General features: G+C 38.7%; 1 protein-coding gene across 3 annotated transcripts in view; it reads right to left on the bottom strand.

The window, feature by feature from the left end:
- The window catches only part of UBE2V2 (ubiquitin conjugating enzyme E2 V2), a 39,349-nt gene that overhangs the window by 14,809 nt on the left and 5,891 nt on the right, over window positions 1-18,649 (bottom strand). The window contains exon 1 of one of the 3 annotated variants that reach the window (XM_057365025.1): window positions 15,230-15,330. The exons of the other annotated variants lie outside the window; for them this stretch is intronic. Coding sequence (XP_057221008.1) covers window positions 15,230-15,245 — 16 coding nt within the window. The 5' untranslated portion in view covers window positions 15,246-15,330. Of the gene's footprint in view, window positions 1-15,229; window positions 15,331-18,649 lie in introns of those variants that run through there. 3 annotated transcript variants of the gene reach the window in all.

The following is an 18,649-nucleotide window of genomic DNA, read 5'->3' as shown; positions in this document are numbered from 1 at the left end:
TATTTTCTAGTAACACATACTAGGGAGAAGCTTCTAAAAACAGCAGAGACTATTGTCTCCAAATTCTCCAAATTCCAAGGGAAAAGCATGAAGAGTATAGCACGAGGACACTGCAAGGAAATTAAGTCATTCATGTATGGCCTCACCTTCCTTCCTGCTTAGGTATTGCCACGCATCTGAGCCTATAATGAGCTACTTCAGCTTGCTAACTGAGCAGAAAATTAAATATTTTGGCCAGTCTTCTGACAGCGTAACAAACCAGCRCAGCCAGCACACGTACTATTATCTGAAAGCACCAGCAGAGTACATCAAGAAGCAGATCACATCTCAATACTTTGACACAGATCCTTTAAAAAACCTTAATTGAAATGCATTTGCCCATTCCTCTCGTTCCATCCTGACTTGTGATTAACATTATGTCTGTATTATTGGATATTTATGTATCCAATTCAGACTAGAGATGAGAACTGACAATCACACTTGAATTACATTATAGAGCACAATTTTCACTTTTACTCCAGATTCACACATGCTCTAGAGTGAAGTGTGACAATAAAAATAAAAAATAAAAAAATAAACCAACTGATTTACTCTACTTTGCATCACATGGCTGAATAGATTCTGATTGCTATGTGCAGTCTCAAAAAACCCACAACAATCTCCACCCCAAACCCCACATACTTTAGCATTCACACAGTAGCTTAAATCTACCACTTCTGAGAAGTCCTGCTCTGACTGCAGAACTTCTGAATCCCAGTTTAGCTCTTTTCAAMAGATAGTAACCAACATAAAAGATAGTAAACAACAGGCTTTACTTCTGATCACCTGGTATCACCTTTAAGTACAGTGGAGATAACCCAACTCCTCACTGTCCAGAGGTTCTATGCCTTCTCCCAGAACTCTGTTGCTCTTGCACTAACCAGGCTCCTCTATTAGCCAAATTGTCACACTAATTCAGCAAAAAAGCTGTTTTTCCTTCAGGCAAGAAATCAAACCAACCAGTTAATCAACTGAATTGACTCAGGAAAAAAGAACAACAAATGCCAGAGCTGACTGCTGTGTATCTCAGTGCCKTCCTTTGCAAAACCTTGGGTGTGGGGATAAAGGAGATTTTTGTGACAAAAAGGCACTGCACTGATTCAACTGTATCATAAAATGGTACTCAACACATTAAACTGTAGGAGAGGACACTTACAAGATAATAACAATCCCTTATGAYGAACTGACCTGTGTTCATCCCATTTTTTCTACCACATTATCCTGTGCTCACTGCTTYCCATAAATGCCCAAGGGGAGCAGTGAAGGACTTGGGAAACCTCCAGAACATCTCCAGAAAATAATTTAGATCTGCTCTGAGAAGAGACAAAAACATCTGAGAGCAAGTGCCAGCTCCCCACACTAACATTCTTACCAGTGCCAGAACTAAGTAGCAAAACACTGTTCTGAAGTTAAAAACACACTGTGTTCAAAAAAACCTAAAAAGAAAACAACGCAAAAAAACTCAATAAAAAACCCAACACATGCACAAAACCCTGTCAACAACAACAAAACTATCACCCCCAAAACCCACTAAACTGCTTCTAGGTTCCTGGCATATATGATTAATATTTTATCATCAATACCTCAAATTTAATTGAAGTAATTACTATATATTTTAATAGAAAACCATTTACTATATATTTTAATAGAAAATCATTATTGATAGATTTCTGACAAGTGACATCAAATACCTTAGAAACTAACACAGTGGATTAAAAAAAAAACATAAAAGACCCTCACAAACAACAAAAAACCCTCCTAACTATAATTTATACCTACAGTCTTAGAAATTTCCAGAAAAATTAACTGGAATTAAATACTTTCTTGATTAGCCACTCATGCCCCTTGTGCACACTAYTGGACTCTATATGCTTGCTTTGATCATGCTACCACGTTTACACAAAACAAATCTAACTTGAAGGATGGAACACATGTAAAATATTGTGCCATCTTTCCAGTAAAAAACAAGAACTTCTGTCTAGAAATACAGTCAAGGATGAACCGGATCTTCTGGAAACTAAGTTTGCTCCTAGTATAAATAGAAAGTTAAAATATTCTTTTTCTTCTCACGATTTCACCTATTTCAGAAGGCACACTCTAAACTTCATCTTAATAGTGCATATATAACTATCCAGACAATGCTATTCATCAAATATTTGTTTAAAACTTTGTAATATTCCTGACTGAATTTGAGTAAGAATTGTTATTTCATTTCTAGAATTTGGACAATGAAACAACATCTCTCTGTTCTTATGTGCATTTCATTAGCAATATGAAATAACAGAAACCAGCACCATTCTTCAGCTGACTATACCAGACCTCAGATCTTCTCYCCAATGCCACTAGTTTATGGGAATACCAACTTTGGACAAGCATGGACAGGTTGGTTTTACTCTCTGTAACAGGCAGTCTTCAGCTACAACATCGCACTTTCAAGTGAAGGGGATTAAAGCAGCCGATTTTATCAGTGGCAGAGCTATAGGAGTGTTTAGTTCCCTTCAGCAAGCTGTGATTTACAGCTCCGTACAGCACGGCATCCAGCACAGCTCTTTGCAAGGATGGACTAAGGCTCTTCATGTGAAAACGCAGATGGGTTCATCCAGATTAAGGAAACACAGTGCAAAAGCAACACCCCCCTGCTCAACCTCTCTTCACTCTATTTGCAAAGCTCACCTTACTGTGGATTTTAGTAACAAATAACCTAATGACACCCCTGCCCACAAACTGTCACAGGAACTGCCAAACGACTTTAACCAAATTCTCACAARCATTTGAATTATTTCACTTAAACAAATCACCACTCATGCTTACACTTACCTACAGTTTTTAATTTAAAAATTTAATCATGCARCTGGAATACAGAAATCCATGAAATTATCAGTGAATTTAACACCTTGGAATAAGAAGAGAATGAAATAAGAYTCAATAAACAAAGACCTTAATTTAACCATGAGGGTCTACTTTCATACATATGGACCTACTTCAGATAATACATTCTAAATCACTAAGTTAGCAGAAACATGAAACRCACTGCCACAAAGGACGAGTCAGGACATAAGTTATAGCTATGCTATTATACAGAATCTGCATAACCTGAAAACAGCATCAGCAAAGCAAATAAAAAACGACTCCTCAGTGTCCATTAGTAGGTTCAACAACTTTCACTACAATAACAAAGGAGAATTGCCTGGATGGACTTGTTGGTAATRTGTTAAGACACAGTTCCACAGYTGATAAYGTCAGATCACCCACTGGTACAGGGACTTAATCAGCAGAACACACAATCGCACTTTTGCCAGATTTGACAGAGCACMCTGGATATACTCAACCACGTTTTTAAACAATTCACATGGACACATCCCTRCAAATACAGTTGGGAGTCCAAGCTCCTCACACCTCAAATGATTCTTTGCTGTTTAATAGGCGAGAGTGGAATAACCCACACTCTGCTCTTCTCCCTGCAGCTTATGAAAGGGAACCATARCCCAAACTTTTCACAGATTGGCTCAGAGCCTAAAGTGTGAACTTTTCTGTTCCACCCCAAACTATATTTTTTAGAATAACTGTCCATAAYAATATCCATACCAGCATTCGGTTTATCTTAAAATCTCTCTTAGCTCTTGGCTTCAATCACTTCTGAAAGTTACATCACTACCAGGACCATTTTAAAATAATTAAATTAAATTAATTAAATTAAACCAGCACATCCTACATTCCAAAAGACAGCTCTAGAAACAAACCCTAATATGAACCCAAGAACAAGTTATATCAACTTAACACTGTTAGGATACTGCAAGAGATGCTATTCTTCCTGATTCAGATAGCTACGTCAGGGAAAGTCTGTGGTATGAACAATTTTGAATATGAGTTAGCTCTTGCCCACTGACTTCCAGCAAAACAGAAATTGAAAAGTATGTTCAGCTTGGTAACAAAAACTCTCAAATCCCATTTATCAGCTTCAGGCTCCTAGCAAAGTAAGTATTTCCTGAGGACAGGGAAAGCAGGGAAGGATGTCAGTCTTGCAAATTTCAAGCCATAATACAATTTCTCCTGGGGCAGGGGGAGGAAGAAAAAAAATACAAAGAGAAACACAGARAAAACAATTTGTTCCTTTCAGTCTCTGAACAATTAATCTTGCTCTGGACAAAATGAAGAAAAAAACCTGAAATGCTGTACTAATAACAACACTCCACAAACACACAAGAACATAGAACAACTAAAACCTTACATAGGCCTTGGAATGGCCAATACATTAAAAAAAAAAAAAAAAAAAAGAAAAGAAAAGAAAAAAAGAGAGAGAGGAAGAAAAAGGAAGGGGCATGTGAAACACTTGAAATACTAACATATTCTGTTCTGGCTGCAGAAGATATTCCTCTGAAAAGAGCTTTTTTTTTTTTTTTCTTTAAACTTGATCTATGTTCTTGTTTGCCAGTTACCCTGCTCACATCACACAAWCTCTGACCTAGTAAATATTCTGAAAATGCACACAAGAAAAGCCTCAAGTATTACCAGGTGTACCATAATGACACTACAATTATCTGAGGYTGATCAGTAGAACCGGGCTCCAAAATCCTGAAATATTTCTAGTAACTTGCCTAGTTACTATAACAACCAAGTTGGTCACGGGAGTTTTGTCTACAATTGAACTCCACAGCCAGCATTAYTAGTGGAACGTAGCATTTCAATAATGAACTTTGTTATTCTAGTTGCTCTTGTTTTAAATCAAGTATGTTACCACACACATAGTAAAAGCATTGTTTCTATTAACCAAGGCAACAACATGATTTTTACTCAAGGTAAACAGGCATTTCCGATTGCTTTCAAGGAAAGTTTCAATATACTTCAGTAAAATTCGAATTCATAGTTATCAGTCATATTAATAAAGCTGCATTTACTCTACACTATTTTTCTCTACTTTCCTTCAGCAAGTATGTATGTCCCAAAGAATGAAATTCAAGCAGCATATTCTGCATTACCAGTTCTGAGTTTAAATTGGGGAAGTCCTCTACTGCTAACTTAAATGGCGAAACCAAGGTATTTAGCAAAAATAGGTGGTCCATTCACATTGATCAGGATGAGGAATAAGGTACTAATCAAGTCTGCACCTCACAAGCTGTAAGTAGCATCAGTTTGGGTAAGTCTTAACGATTCTACAGATGTAATGTTTACCTGTGGAAATTTTCTAGGAATAGGAGTTCAAGAAGAAAGACAAGTCTGACACAACCAGATAAAAATTAATTTTCATGTAGGAAGAGATTATTTGTCCCAAAAGAAAGAAACAAGAAAACTAACTTCAAGAATTAGTTAGAAAAGAGATGAGTAGCAGGTAAATCTCCCCACCTTACGTAAGCAGATGTAGATCAATGAACACAATAGGGCAAATGGCCATTTATTCCCTGTGTTCAATGTTCATTGTAATTCAGAGCCAGTTTTGCTATGATACCGAATAGGTAGGAAACTGTAATAACTAAAAGGRTTACTGCACTTGTTTGTAGGACTAAAACGGCATATATATGCACATACTTATAAACAACACTATGTAGGAGCCCTGTAACTAAAGGTAAACCTCTTAGGACTTTTATAATATTTGGAATTAAATAAGTTGAAAGCACACAGGTTGAAAGACCTCAAGGAAGAGGTGSAATTCAAGGAACCACACTGAAGTTAAAGTTTCTTTTCATCAGGTTTTGGGTTTTGTTTTTCCATATGTAGATATGTCACGTGCTGAAACACTTTTCCCAGCATTAGCTGATAGTCACAGCAGTGTGAAAGCCATAACACTTCATCTTAAAACCTTCATAAATTTTCACCTTTTTGGTTAAAGCTAACAAAAGTAGTATTTGTTTTTAGAATCATATTGGTGATAAYCTCTATTTCACCTAAGCAAAACCTTACATTGCTACTATCTTAATAGACACAATCCAGAACTAAAGTTAGGCTGCATGAAAATAACTTCCATAGGAATTTCCTTTATATTTGAGTTCAGCCACTGCCATAAACACACTAAATAGGGCTTATATKAAGAAGGCAGCTAATGAGAAACTATTAATATAGCAGACATCATGATCATTTACTGCAATTCATCATTCAGAATTTGGTGGAGGGGAAAATGGCTGGACAGGTATAGAGATATTTATTTCTTTAGGGTAGGGCACTAACTAGTTTCAAAAAAAATTAAAGACAATATAGATTTACAGAAGCAGGGTTTTTTCCACCTAGCTTCCCATTTCATATGCATATTCATAACATTAAGACACTATCAACTATCTACTAGTGATAATAATTGAAAATTATAAATTCTAAACAGAACAACATAGTGGTAGCTTTAGTTTCACCCAGGGAAGAAATTAATTTAATGAGAAGGGAAGAAATTAATTTCATGAGAGTTAGCCATTAGTAGSTGGATTGTCAGACACACACCTGATTTACAAACATGTTAAAATGGCATAAACCACAAATCTTGATGTTGGAGTAAGAGATCTCATCAGATCAAAACTGCAAAAGCAACATCAATTTATTCAATATGTTTCACTTGCTGATGGTTTCACACTAAGAATGACGAGACCTCAAACTTGACTTCTACAACAGAGTGAGCATTACAAACACAAAACTTCTTAGAGAAAAGTCTGTACAATTTTAGGTTTCATTAACTATGTTTATAAGTGTGACAAATTACTAGCCAAACAAATAGCTACAGTAACAACGCAGGTTCACCTAAATCTTCCCTTCTTTTGTCTTGCGACCTGAGTAACCAGAAGGAAGGGTGCTAACCCCAAGTAACTTTGATTTCTACCAATTCTGTTCCATAATCYATTGGATTATTTACTGAAGGCAGCTCTGTGGGCACAACTCTTCTTGTGATGGTCAATGTCCCCCAAGAAAACACATCSTATCTGTTCAGTTTTTATTTACTTCTAACCATGGTCATGGCCCCTCCTCTCTCCCCTCTTTCCTTGTTCCTCATTGTCACCCCTTTTCCCTGATGCATCTTTCTCAGAAAAGCAGCAAYTGGAGGTGCAGCTGCCATTAACTATGTGATTAATCACAGCTGCTCCACCCTCTGACCAGCACCCATGGAGGAGCCAATCTCTCAAAAATTCCATCAAGTTTTTCCCATTCTGCAGCATCTCTCCTTACCAAGGTTCATGCCTTACTGGAAACCTCCATTCCACAACTCCTGCAGTCCAACTTTCAAATGCCCTCTCCACTCCCCCGATTTTTATGTAACAACAATACCCTACACTTCCTAAAGTCATACAAGGCACAACAGTAAATCCGAGCAAGAGTTATCATACATCAGCAAGCAGAAGCACAGAGGAATCAAGACTGGATATGTGCACACAAAATACAGCCCACACCTGTGAGCAACTCCAGCTGAACTCAGCTTTGTTAGCTATGATGCAACRACATTACTCTGTCTTTACATTTTCATRCAAATATGATCATCTTGAGTWCTGCTGCTGGCATGGAATGACTAATGGTGCTCATAAAAATTACACTAATGAAGAAGCTCRCTCCACTACAGGTATAAATGTTGTTAGACTACAAAACTGAGATAGCATAAACAAGCTCTTAGCAAAAACAGAGGRGAAAAAAAAMCACAAAAAACCACCAACCTTCAGAAGTCCCCACAAATGTTTAAAGTAATTAAAATACCKCATCCAAAAAAATCCTCTTAAAAAAGTTACCACACCAATAGAAAGCTACAGGATAAAGCCCGCTAAACTGGATTGTGGTACCAGAAGAAAACTGGTGTAAATTGCCTTAAAATAATTTTACAAATTTGCACCAATATTAGTTGCATTCATTTATCAAACTATATTATACCTAAGCACAATTTTTTTTTGTTATAAACAAGACTACTGTTAACTCACAAACTGCAAGGCCAGTGGTGCCTCACTAAAAGGAAAACCATACAGGTATTAAACAGTTAAGTCACTAAATAACTCATCAATTGACATCCAGGCTGTTTCGGTGAAGGGTGAAGGGTGGAAATGCACAAGCTGACAACGGCTTTAAAACTTAACTCTTTACAGRCAACCACTGRATGAAACACAGATGAGATAATAAATAGTTCAACCACATGACCACATGTTTTAGTGTATGAAATGATAATGAAAAGTGACATGTTGTGATGCTTGGCAAATTGAGAATAACTATCTCAATTTTGTACCTAACAGTGTAAGGCAGGAAGCCAGCAAACCTAAGTTAGAAAAGGTATCTGTCACTTCAAAAGGCAACAACATTAACCATGATTTAATAGTCTAAGGAATCAAGATTTTACTGTCCAAAGAAATCTTATCAATTTCTACCCCCAGAAGTTAAAAATTAACCGCCAAACTTTTTCAGTATAAATTACCCAACTATTAAAAGCACAAAGCTAAATAATGGCAGAAAAAAAACTAGCAAAAGGTAAAAGTGCTCATTTTTAAAAAGTTTTGCATTAAACCTGATATTGTGTTGGCAGAAAAAATTATTTAAAACACATACTTTTTAAGCTGCCTCTTAAATTAGAATGGCACAGAAACGKTTTTTTCCATATAAAGGGACAGGAGGAAAAGGAGACTAGAGGAACCCAATAGAGCTTGATATCTCACCATGGAGCAGCTTTCCCAGGATCTGCTTTAAAAGTTAAGAATGCAATGTGTGACCCAGATARCATGAGTACCATCAAGGATTTAGCCTAGCAAAGCTGTAAAGCTGCCTAAAACGGGTTACAAGTCAYTGATTAGCAAACAGTTGTTCTAACACTTGCATGAAGGGCCTTTCCACCATGACTCAGCACCTACTCACAGTCCAAAACATAAAGATCCTTCAGCTATGTAAAACAAATAATGTGATCCACTGTTATTCTTCCAGTTATACATGTCAGCACACACTTATSGATATAATCAACAAATGTACCAATCACCACATATTGAGTAAAAAGAACTGYCATTATTTTTTTACATTATTTTTGTGAGTCATACTTCAGCCTGCTATTTTCTATATGCCGTGGTACTCAAAAGTCCAAATTATTTAATATTTACATGGTCACACATTCCATTTCAGTGAGAAGAAAGGAAACTTACAATTCCTTTTCAGGAAAAGTTCTACATTATATGAGTAAAACTGGACATTTACCAAGACTCTATTAAATAAAGGACACTCCTTTTACATGTATTGGGCAAAATGTTTTGATTTACTCAAGCAAACTGCAAACACACTCAACTATCCAGTTTATGAAAAGTCACAAATGTAATGGAAGGAGGTGGTTTTTTCTTTATGCTGTTAAATATRTCTAATGCAAGAGTTTTAAAAATGGGCATCAAAACCTATCATTTATCTGACAATTTTTTTAATCTAGTTGAAGCATCTCACTCTTCTGAAATGAAGACTTTAGAGCTCTGAAGTTCTAAGTGTTGAAGATTCCACTCATTCCAAAATGCTAATTAGAAATGGTTTAGAGTCACAGACTTAAATCATCACACATTTTTGAAAAGGCTGTAAACCAGAAGCTCATGTTATTCAGAACCAGTCTGACAGCTTCACAGTCACAAGTTTCCGTATTGATTTAATTCAAAATATTGTTTGAATTATATCTYATTAGTGTATTCCAAATGACAAATACAAAGAAAAACATGCTTTGGGCAGGACAGCATATAGCAAAACCCTTCCAATTACTTAAATAAAGGCTACTTTGAATGCTTTCCCCACAGTAGTTTCTTGTCTTTCCATGGTCTGTGCTGAGGTTCCCAAAGGATGACTGAGACAACAAGGCAACAAAACCCTAACAGCAGTAGCTGAAGATGATGTAGTACTTTCAGTTTCTGTCAAGATGAGGTATGAGCTGTAATGTACATAAAAAGATTTAATAGTGCACATAATAAAAAAAAAACAGGAGATAATAAGAGTCAATAAAAAGAGTAGGGGGAAAAAAAGAGGAAAGGTCTGTTAACAAAAAGAGGCTGAAGCATTTCACCACATGTATTTAATACTGCCTCTGGAAAGATCCTCCATAAGACAAAATGCAAACACTAACAAATATGTATGCAATTCAATTCCACCAACTACTTATAAGACTTGGAAATCTAATTCTTACATGAGAAGCCTTCTCATGTATGCTTAGGTTTCTAGTACAGACCATCTGCCTCCAACTGCTGAAAGGCATATCTTCTGAAACTCYGTGTAGTACCTTTATCCAGGATAAATTTTTCCAGGATTGTTTAGATAATGGGCTTGAATACTATGTCTGATAACATCCTTGAATTTCAAAGCTCTTAAACAAATAGAAGATTATAAAGTAGGCCACTTTTTATTTCAGAGGTAAGTTGCTTTGCTGCAAGCACACTTACAACAGCTATTGTGGCAGAAAGACATAAGTGGGTTTGTATTTAAAGACAGAGTCACAAAACACCAAGAACAAAGACAGGAAAATGAYACAGACAAAGCTCTGAAGAGAAACAGAGTACCTTGCCTATATATGCCCCAAAGYTGGAAAGAACTGATGGTCTATATATAGCTTAGAAGTCATTTGTAATGTAGACTTTTCTCAACTCAGCTGAAATTACTTGTGGTTTGTCAAGATGTTTTTAAGCAGGCAGAACAATCACAGTTGCAATTCCTTGTGCATAGGACAGGATGGAAAAATGCTCCACACAGAGTGCTTGCTGCCTCACAGAACACAGTATTTTACTTCTTTTGTTTTGTTTGATTACTTGCAGCTTCAAGGAGTCTATTCTTACACTGAGCTAACACTRTAAACCCACAGAACAAACTTCGAGGACTGTAAAATTCTAGAAAGCTCTTAAACTGCCTTCTTGGAACAGTTCTGGATAAATGAACAACGTGATGGAGGCATAAAAGAGAAAATGGGAGGAAGTAACAAATACATCCTTCAAGGTAACATATAGTAGACAGAAAATAGACAACCATTTCCTCTACAAGAGAAAAAAAACAGGAGGGAAACAAACATTCAACGGGTTAAAGAGAACCCACCTCTGCAGAGGTGGGTTTTCTAGAGTTTTCACAAGAGTTTTCTAGACACAAAGTTTAAATAGCATCTCCTACATGGAAAAAAGAGTCTTTAAAGAGTCTACATCCCACTTATGAATATATCCCTTTATTACTCCTCTGAATGGCTCTGTATATCCAGGTGTCTCCACACAGGGTATCAATCTTTATCCTACCAAGCACAGACCAGACATACATTAGGTTGATTTGGAATGAAGAAGAGTTTCAAAGCATTTGAGATAAAGTATTGCAAAATATCCCACATTGCAAAATATTTTTCAACTGAGGATTTTAAGATGGGGAAAAACTCCCAACTTTCAAAGCAAAATAAAAACCAGCAACAACAAAACCCYCAACCATTAGGAATGACACACTCACTTTGTTTCACAGCTCAGGGAGTCTAGAATGCACTCAAGACCGCTTTGAGCCCTTCATTTTTAATACCAGCTTCCTTACTGCTGTAATCATGYACACTTAGAACTGCTTCCACAACTACAAAAGGTTTGCAAATAGAGGTAAAAAACAAAGTTAAGAAAATAAGGCACTGACCATGCATTGTGCCATTTCTACTCACAGAATCAATCATCTATAAATTCAAAGGCAAAGACATTTTTGAATGGGCAMCTTAGGTTACACAAAGAAACCATTTCATCCTTACAGAGTAGCATAAGTGAAAATGAAAAGTACGGATTTTACAGAAAAAATAAATCTAGCCATGTACATTCAAAGACATTAGGCACACTCTCAAAAGAGTTTGCTCATGACTACATACTAGAAGTAAGTCAGGAATCTTACATGCAATTCTGACTGTAGATCAGTCAATTTTTCTTCCCCAAGCACATGGTTCAGCAAACCAAGGGGAACTTCCATTAACTCAGCCCTATTCACCCTTCCCCAAGCTACTGAAAATCTCGATTGAAGAGGAAGGAGACAAAAGCATTAGCAGCCCATAGTCAGAGCACCGTATTTGACACTGCTGCTTCAATTCTCATCTTTTCCCACATAAGCTCTAACGTCTTATTGACACCATCAGTGCTGTTAGGAAATGTTCACATTTTAGAGATATATACATATGTAAGTATAATCTTACATATAAGACAAAATTAAGTGAAACCCAAATTATCAAAATGCAGAAATTAAGTCCTGAATTAACTCCTTATAATGACGTTTTTTGTCTGCTTTTTCTCAAAATACACAAGAGATGTTTAAATGGTATGCCTGAGTGAATTATTTAACTTGAAACTGTGTTTATTTACATCTTCTACTTTGTATCTTCAAACAGGTTAACAGAATTCATCTCCAGCTAAGCAATATGAAACTGTATGATTGTATTAACGATAGCTGCTCTTCTCTAAAAAATTGACTTGCTTTACTCCAGAGCTCCAGCATTACCTACACAAGCAACCTAAATCCAGCTTCAAGCAGGAGTTGCAGTATCAGATCAATCAAACTGCAGCTTACAAATGTCCATTACTAGCACATGTAAAACTACTCATTACAGGCAACTTTAGAAAGCAGGTGAGATACTTATTAAACTCATGTAACAGTGATATATACAGTTTCTTTAGCACACATTAAAGAACAGCTATTTTCAGACTAAATTCTCTGCTGTTAAAGGCACATAAATCGTTACATGACTGCCCAAAGAATTAGCAAGCCCAGAAAAGGAATTTCTGGGATAAAAGTAAGATAGTTGACCTTAGTAAAAATCTTGCTGCTGACGTCCTTGGGGCTAGAATTTCATTCCTGGACTTCATGCATTCAAAACATTCTCTTTTTTTCCTGAAATAATGATGAAGTCCAACTTTGTAGCAAGAGCAGATCAAAGTCACAGAGGTAGGTAGGTTTAAATCTTATGTCTCTAATGAAGTTAAGTCTCTAGCAAAACATTCCTCTCCCTCCTCCACAAATGACAGTAACACAGCTTGCTGGCAAGAGCAGTTTTGGTTGACGTCTGAATTCTTATATACGATGTGGAAAGAACAAAACAAACACCCCTCACCCCCCCACACCATGTGTATACCAATAAAAAGTCACAGTATTTTCTCCAAAAGAATACGTTGTTTTAGAAGCCCTGACTAATTTTCCCAGCAGTTTTGCTGATGATTCAGTCTGCTTGGTGCATTTTACTACAACAATTAATTTAATTTAATTTCTTGAACAATGCGTACATGCAGTACTGCCACTTTACATTGTTTGAAGCAGTCATACATTTTAAGAGTTTCCTACATCTCCTGTTTTTTATGAACTTCAAGTGTGGCTGTATTTCTGAGTCAAAAAACAACCCCCTTGAGTAACTGTATATAGTAGATTTTAAAATAACTCTTGTAAGACTGAAGAACAGTTACAGCAGTTAAACTATCCAGTCAAAAAATATTTACTCTTATAGAGCTGAAGTAGAAAGAACATAGCTTTTTTCACTACACAAAATTTTAGTAACTGATATACTAGCCAGACTGAATGGACTCTGATGCCAAATGCCAACAGTCAACACACATGACCTAAATCAACTTTGCTTTCTGGTGTGTTACAGGAAATTTCCAACCAGAGCCTAGACATTAGCTGAAGAATTTCAGTGCTGCTCCATAATAAAATCTTTAAACTTAGGCACGAGGAAAAAAAATGTAAAAACAACCTAACAAAATAAAATGCAGTAATTTCCAGATAGGCAAATACTTGAGATTCTCTAAYACATCCATTGTAATTCAGTTTGTCATAGGCAATAGCTATCTTTTTGGACTGCTCTTCCACATAGTTGAAAAAGCTACTCCACAGCCTATTTCATCACAACTTAATCAAATTCCACTCTGGAAATCACAATCCTCAAACTCATTACCAACTGGAGATAATTCTCCTTCCTCTAAAAAGCCACAAACCCAAAACCTGCCCAAACTCTCCTTACAGAATCAATAGCAAGGTATCAAGACCAGTGTAAATATACAGATGTTTCTTCTGTTTTGTTATAGTCCCAGTCCCTCAATGATCCAGTGGATTGGCAGCAGAAATACATTAGTGGCCAACACTCACCCTGGCTGCTGAGGTCAATTMATTCCCCTGTCCTGAAGTCCATCAATCCCACTTACAAAGTCCCAGGGGTGAAAGAAGAGGAAACAAGACCCTGGAGACTTCAGGTTCTAGCACTGAGGGCAAGATTTTTTTTGTATTTCAAGCCTCTCATAAAATGGAACTAAGACAGTATAATTGTGCTGCTACATTCAGCACTTGAAGAAATATTTTTGTCCCTTTCTTTGCTGCCACTTTCCACAATGTTCTGCCACACCAACACTGCATGATGTCTGCTGGTTAATGAGATGGGCTTCCTGGGATGAGCTCTCTGCCCTCACATTTGCCTATGAGAGAGACCCTTCAGCTTCAWTGGACGCCTAGGGGAAGACAGCTCCACTCCTCTTTCCCACTATGCTACAGTCAMCACCAAAGTGAAGTACACACAACTCAGGCCTAAGCCCTTCCCTCCCGAACAAAGAGAGGAYAGAGACAATCCTTTATTTTAGATACCACTCTAGCACAGCTTCTATATTCACCTAGTGGTACACCGGGACAAGTTTTCAGCACTAAGCTTTCTTTTCTCCMGCATTTTTACTAGGCTAGCGACATTTCCTCCCTTCCCCACACACACCAACATCTACCCATCCATTCCCGCCTCTTGGCAGGTCAAGTCTTCCCTCCCCCGGCACTCGGAGCAGTGTCTCCCATCACGCATCCCCAGGCCGGGCTCTCACAAGGATGTCGCTGCCCCACGGACGGAAGAGACAGGGCACGGGGGCATAACTRAATTAGGAGGAATTTCTTCACATTMGACATTGGAAGGGCGGCCCAGGGAAAAAGTGGAGTCACCGTCCCCGGAGGTGCTTCAGGAAAGGCTGGACGTGGCACTCTGTGCTGTGAWCTGGCTGACAAGGCGGTGTTCGGTCACAGGYTGGACTCGCTGATCTCAAAGATCTYTTCCMAGCTGAGTGAATCTGGCATTCTGTGATAACCTGTCCCAGCGCCCCTGCAGCTTCCCTTTTCCCCCGTCAGAAGACAAGTCCTCCCCACTCGGGTCTCTCCCATCGGAGGCAGCTGCCCCCCATCCCCCATCCCGGAGGAAGGAGACCCGCCCCGGGCCCTTGCGGGGGCGCCTCCCAAGCCCAGCCCAGCGCGCCGCTCTCCCGGGCCCACCGMGCCCCCCCTCACAGACCTGTGGATCCGGCCATCTTGTCCGAGCCCCCCCCACACCGCTCCGGGCCAGCACGCCACGCGCGTCACTTCCTCCAGGAGAGGCTCCGTCACTTCCCAGCAGGAAGGACGGGACGAGGCGCGTCCCCGGAGCGCGGGAGCGCGCTGGGGCGGGGCCCGGGGAGGGGCGGTAACCGGGGCCGGGAGCCGGGCTGGCTCTGGTGCTTCGGGAGCTGTCGGCCAGCCCGCTGCCCAACCTTCCTCTCCCTTTTATATCGCTCTCGTCAGCCCCCGTCCATACGCGTCTCTTGTTCCCATTGCACCTGCGAAACAAATTCCCRTGGCTGCATCCCCACCCTGCCACCCCCGCTCAGCCCGCACCCTAATCTCCACTAATGAGACACAGCGGTGAAGCCTCTCTTAAAATTTCTGTTTTTCCAGCTTGGCTCCTAACAAGGCACTTAGATTCAGAAGGGTCTTTGGAGCCAAAAAAAAAAAAAAAAAAAAAAAAAAAAAAAAAAAAAAAAAAAAAAAAAAAAAAAAAAAAGAAAAAAAAAAAAAAAAAAAAGAAAAGAAAAAAAAAGTGCCAAAACCAGAAGAGTACAGATAAAAATGTAAAAGCTACAGAAATGCCAGAAGAATTAAAGCGGTGACGATCAGAGTTAGTTCCTCAGAATGATGTAACAGTTTCAAAGGCTGAAATACTAGACATTCAGTAGCATAAGAACTRGTGGAGATTTAATTCTGCAGATGTCTAGCCGTGATGCCAAATGTTTCTTCACAATAAGTCAATTACGAAAGACATGTTCCAGGCCCTTCCCCAGGATCCAATGCTGAGCTTTGCTGAAGGTGGCTGCTGCGGTAGCACTCTGCATATCCTACCTGGACACCACAACCTGCACGCATATTTCACCCCAAATGCACCCTGCACTGTGCTTGGGACCCGTAGCCAGGTGGGAAAAGGCAGCTCCCCTTGCAGAGTGCTGGTGAAGGGCAACAGGCTCAAAGAATCCAAAAGGGCCTTGTCAGCATTCATGTGGACATGAGGGAAACATCAAAGCAACCTGCAGGCAAACATACCTGAAAGGGGACACATCCCAAAACCTGTGCCAAGGTCGCTGTAATCAGGGATTCCCAGGAGGACTGGTAGCCTGCACACCGGGCTGCTGCCAGAAGCAGTCKGTAAGACTGTCCCACACATACCTTGCTGACCGGTGACAACACCCACAAGCTGTTCTTGACATCCTATTTTATAAATACACTCAGCTTTTTCCTTTACAGCTTATAAAGAGAGAGTTAAACTTACTCAGATTCTTTTGGCAGAGCTTGGAAAGAGCAATGATGCAAAATGTTTTTCTTCCAGCTAACCTGAAACCTCTTCACCATCGAGGATTCACAGAATATGCTGAGTTGGAAGGRATCCACAAAGATCATCCAGCTCAACTCCTGGCCCTGCAGAGCACCATCGCCTTCCTTACATATAAAATGCTCTGCCTCCTTTCACTTACCCTGTGTTCATTTTAGCCCAATACTAGTTTCGCTATCTACACATACATAAAAATGATAAATATACAATAGTTTTTTGTCCTTCCATTGATTTCTATTTTCTTCTATCAAGTTACTAGTTTTGACCAGATTTTTGTAACAGACATATGCACAAGTTTATATTTACACTAAAGAATTAGAAGTAAGCTTTTCCAGYACAGTGAAACTATTCCTTAAGCTGCATTTCAATGATCTGTGGAGCTTTCTGTTGTCAGAATCACCTGATTGTAGGGATTCTCTTGTGTAGCTTATTTCAATATTTTTGTGGAAGTAGTAAATATACTGAAGAAAATGTCAGAATATTTTTAAAAGTTCTCCCCTATTTTAGTATCACTGTAGAAAATATTTTTAGGCCTTGAACAGAAAAATAGGTTCCATGAGTTATCCTTCTCCTATTTTCTGGAATCAAGAGCAGGTGCAGGAGGGCTGTGGGAGACCACTACACAAGCCTTGTCCATTGTGGTCATCCAGAATGTAATGAGCCTGTGCTTCTACTTGCATTAAAATAAAACCTGCCCAGCTCCAAGGTCAGAAAGAAGCACAATGGTCACCCAAAGCCACTGCATTCATTTTTTTTTTAAGGATTAATCCTTTTTTAGGTRGTTCTATGCTAACAAGGAACAGCACACTTGTGTGTCTTCTGAGACACAACAGAAATACAGCCATAGGCTCACCAAACCAAAGCCCATTTGTATTCCATGAGTTTCTGAAAGCACAGAGCCCATCTGGGTCCAGACACATCCACTACATGTCAAGGTTTAGGCTTAGCAGCAACAAATTACTGCARCCATAGGGAATAAAAATAATGGAAAAAGGCATAAGATAAGGTCTAGTGAGGAAACCTCGGCTGAATGACKCTAAAAACTATTCATTCAATTCTTCTGATACTGGGCAAAGTTTACTGGGAAAAAAAATGTAATTTTTTTCAACATTGAATTTGAGAGGAAAAATACCTGACAATTGGAAGCTGAACGCATTTAAAGGTATAATTCCTTTCCTTTCAAACAGGCTGTTCAGGCTGCAGGAAAGAAGCCTCCCACAAAAGCAGCTTTCCAGTACCTAAATGGGGCCAGAAGCAAGCCGGAGAGTGATTTTCACAGGGGCATGTAGTGATAGGACAAGGGATACAGGCTTAAACTGAGACAGGGAAGGTTTGGGTTAGATATTCAGGAGAAATCCTTTAGTGGAAGGAGTGGAACGGGTTGCCCAGAGAAGCTGTGGCACTGTTCAAGGCTAGGTTGGATGGTGCTCAGAAAAATCTCCTTTAGAAGAACTTGTCCCTGCCCATGGCTGAAGGGCTGGAAAAAGATGATCTTTAAGATCCTTKCCAATGCAAACCATTCTATGGTTCTAGGATTCAAAGTGCTTACACATGGTAGTGAACTCTCCTGTCACTCTCTTCAAAAAGAGTTCAAAATACAACTTCTGCTTACAGCTTGGGTCAAAATAGGGTAATGGCAATCATTTCAGATAAAAACTTTCAGAAATAAACTTTATTGTCAAATATCACACAGCCTCCAGTTAGAGAAAAAATAGAATTTCAGTGTTTTCAGCTCAAAAAACAAATGTACTACGATCATAACGTTAAATAATTCTATTTAAAAGAAGCGTTTCACAGAGTTGATTTTTTTGAGTGCAGATTCTACAGATGGCCCTCATGTTGTAAAAGACTGTCTCTAGAGTTGCCAGACGATGGTCCCCAAGCTCCATCTCAGCCTTAGAAAGATTTGGAATATTTGGAACGAAGTATTGATAAAAGACTACTAAGGAGTAATTATTTCCTATTCGCAGAATTCTGTTTCCYGTTTCTATTTGTTTTAATATGTGCACTCTCAAGATCCCAACTGCACAAATTCACTGTACTTATAGGAAGCATGTTTTGCTCATTTCTTCATGA

Source organism: Malurus melanocephalus, unplaced genomic scaffold (assembly GCF_030028575.1).
Source record: "Malurus melanocephalus ecotype Western Australia unplaced genomic scaffold, MMel_1.1 scaffold_46, whole genome shotgun sequence".
NCBI classification, from domain to species: domain Eukaryota; kingdom Metazoa; phylum Chordata; class Aves; order Passeriformes; family Maluridae; genus Malurus; species Malurus melanocephalus.
Note: the sequence above shows the minus strand (reverse complement) of the source record. Positions and strands in the feature narration are given on the sequence as shown.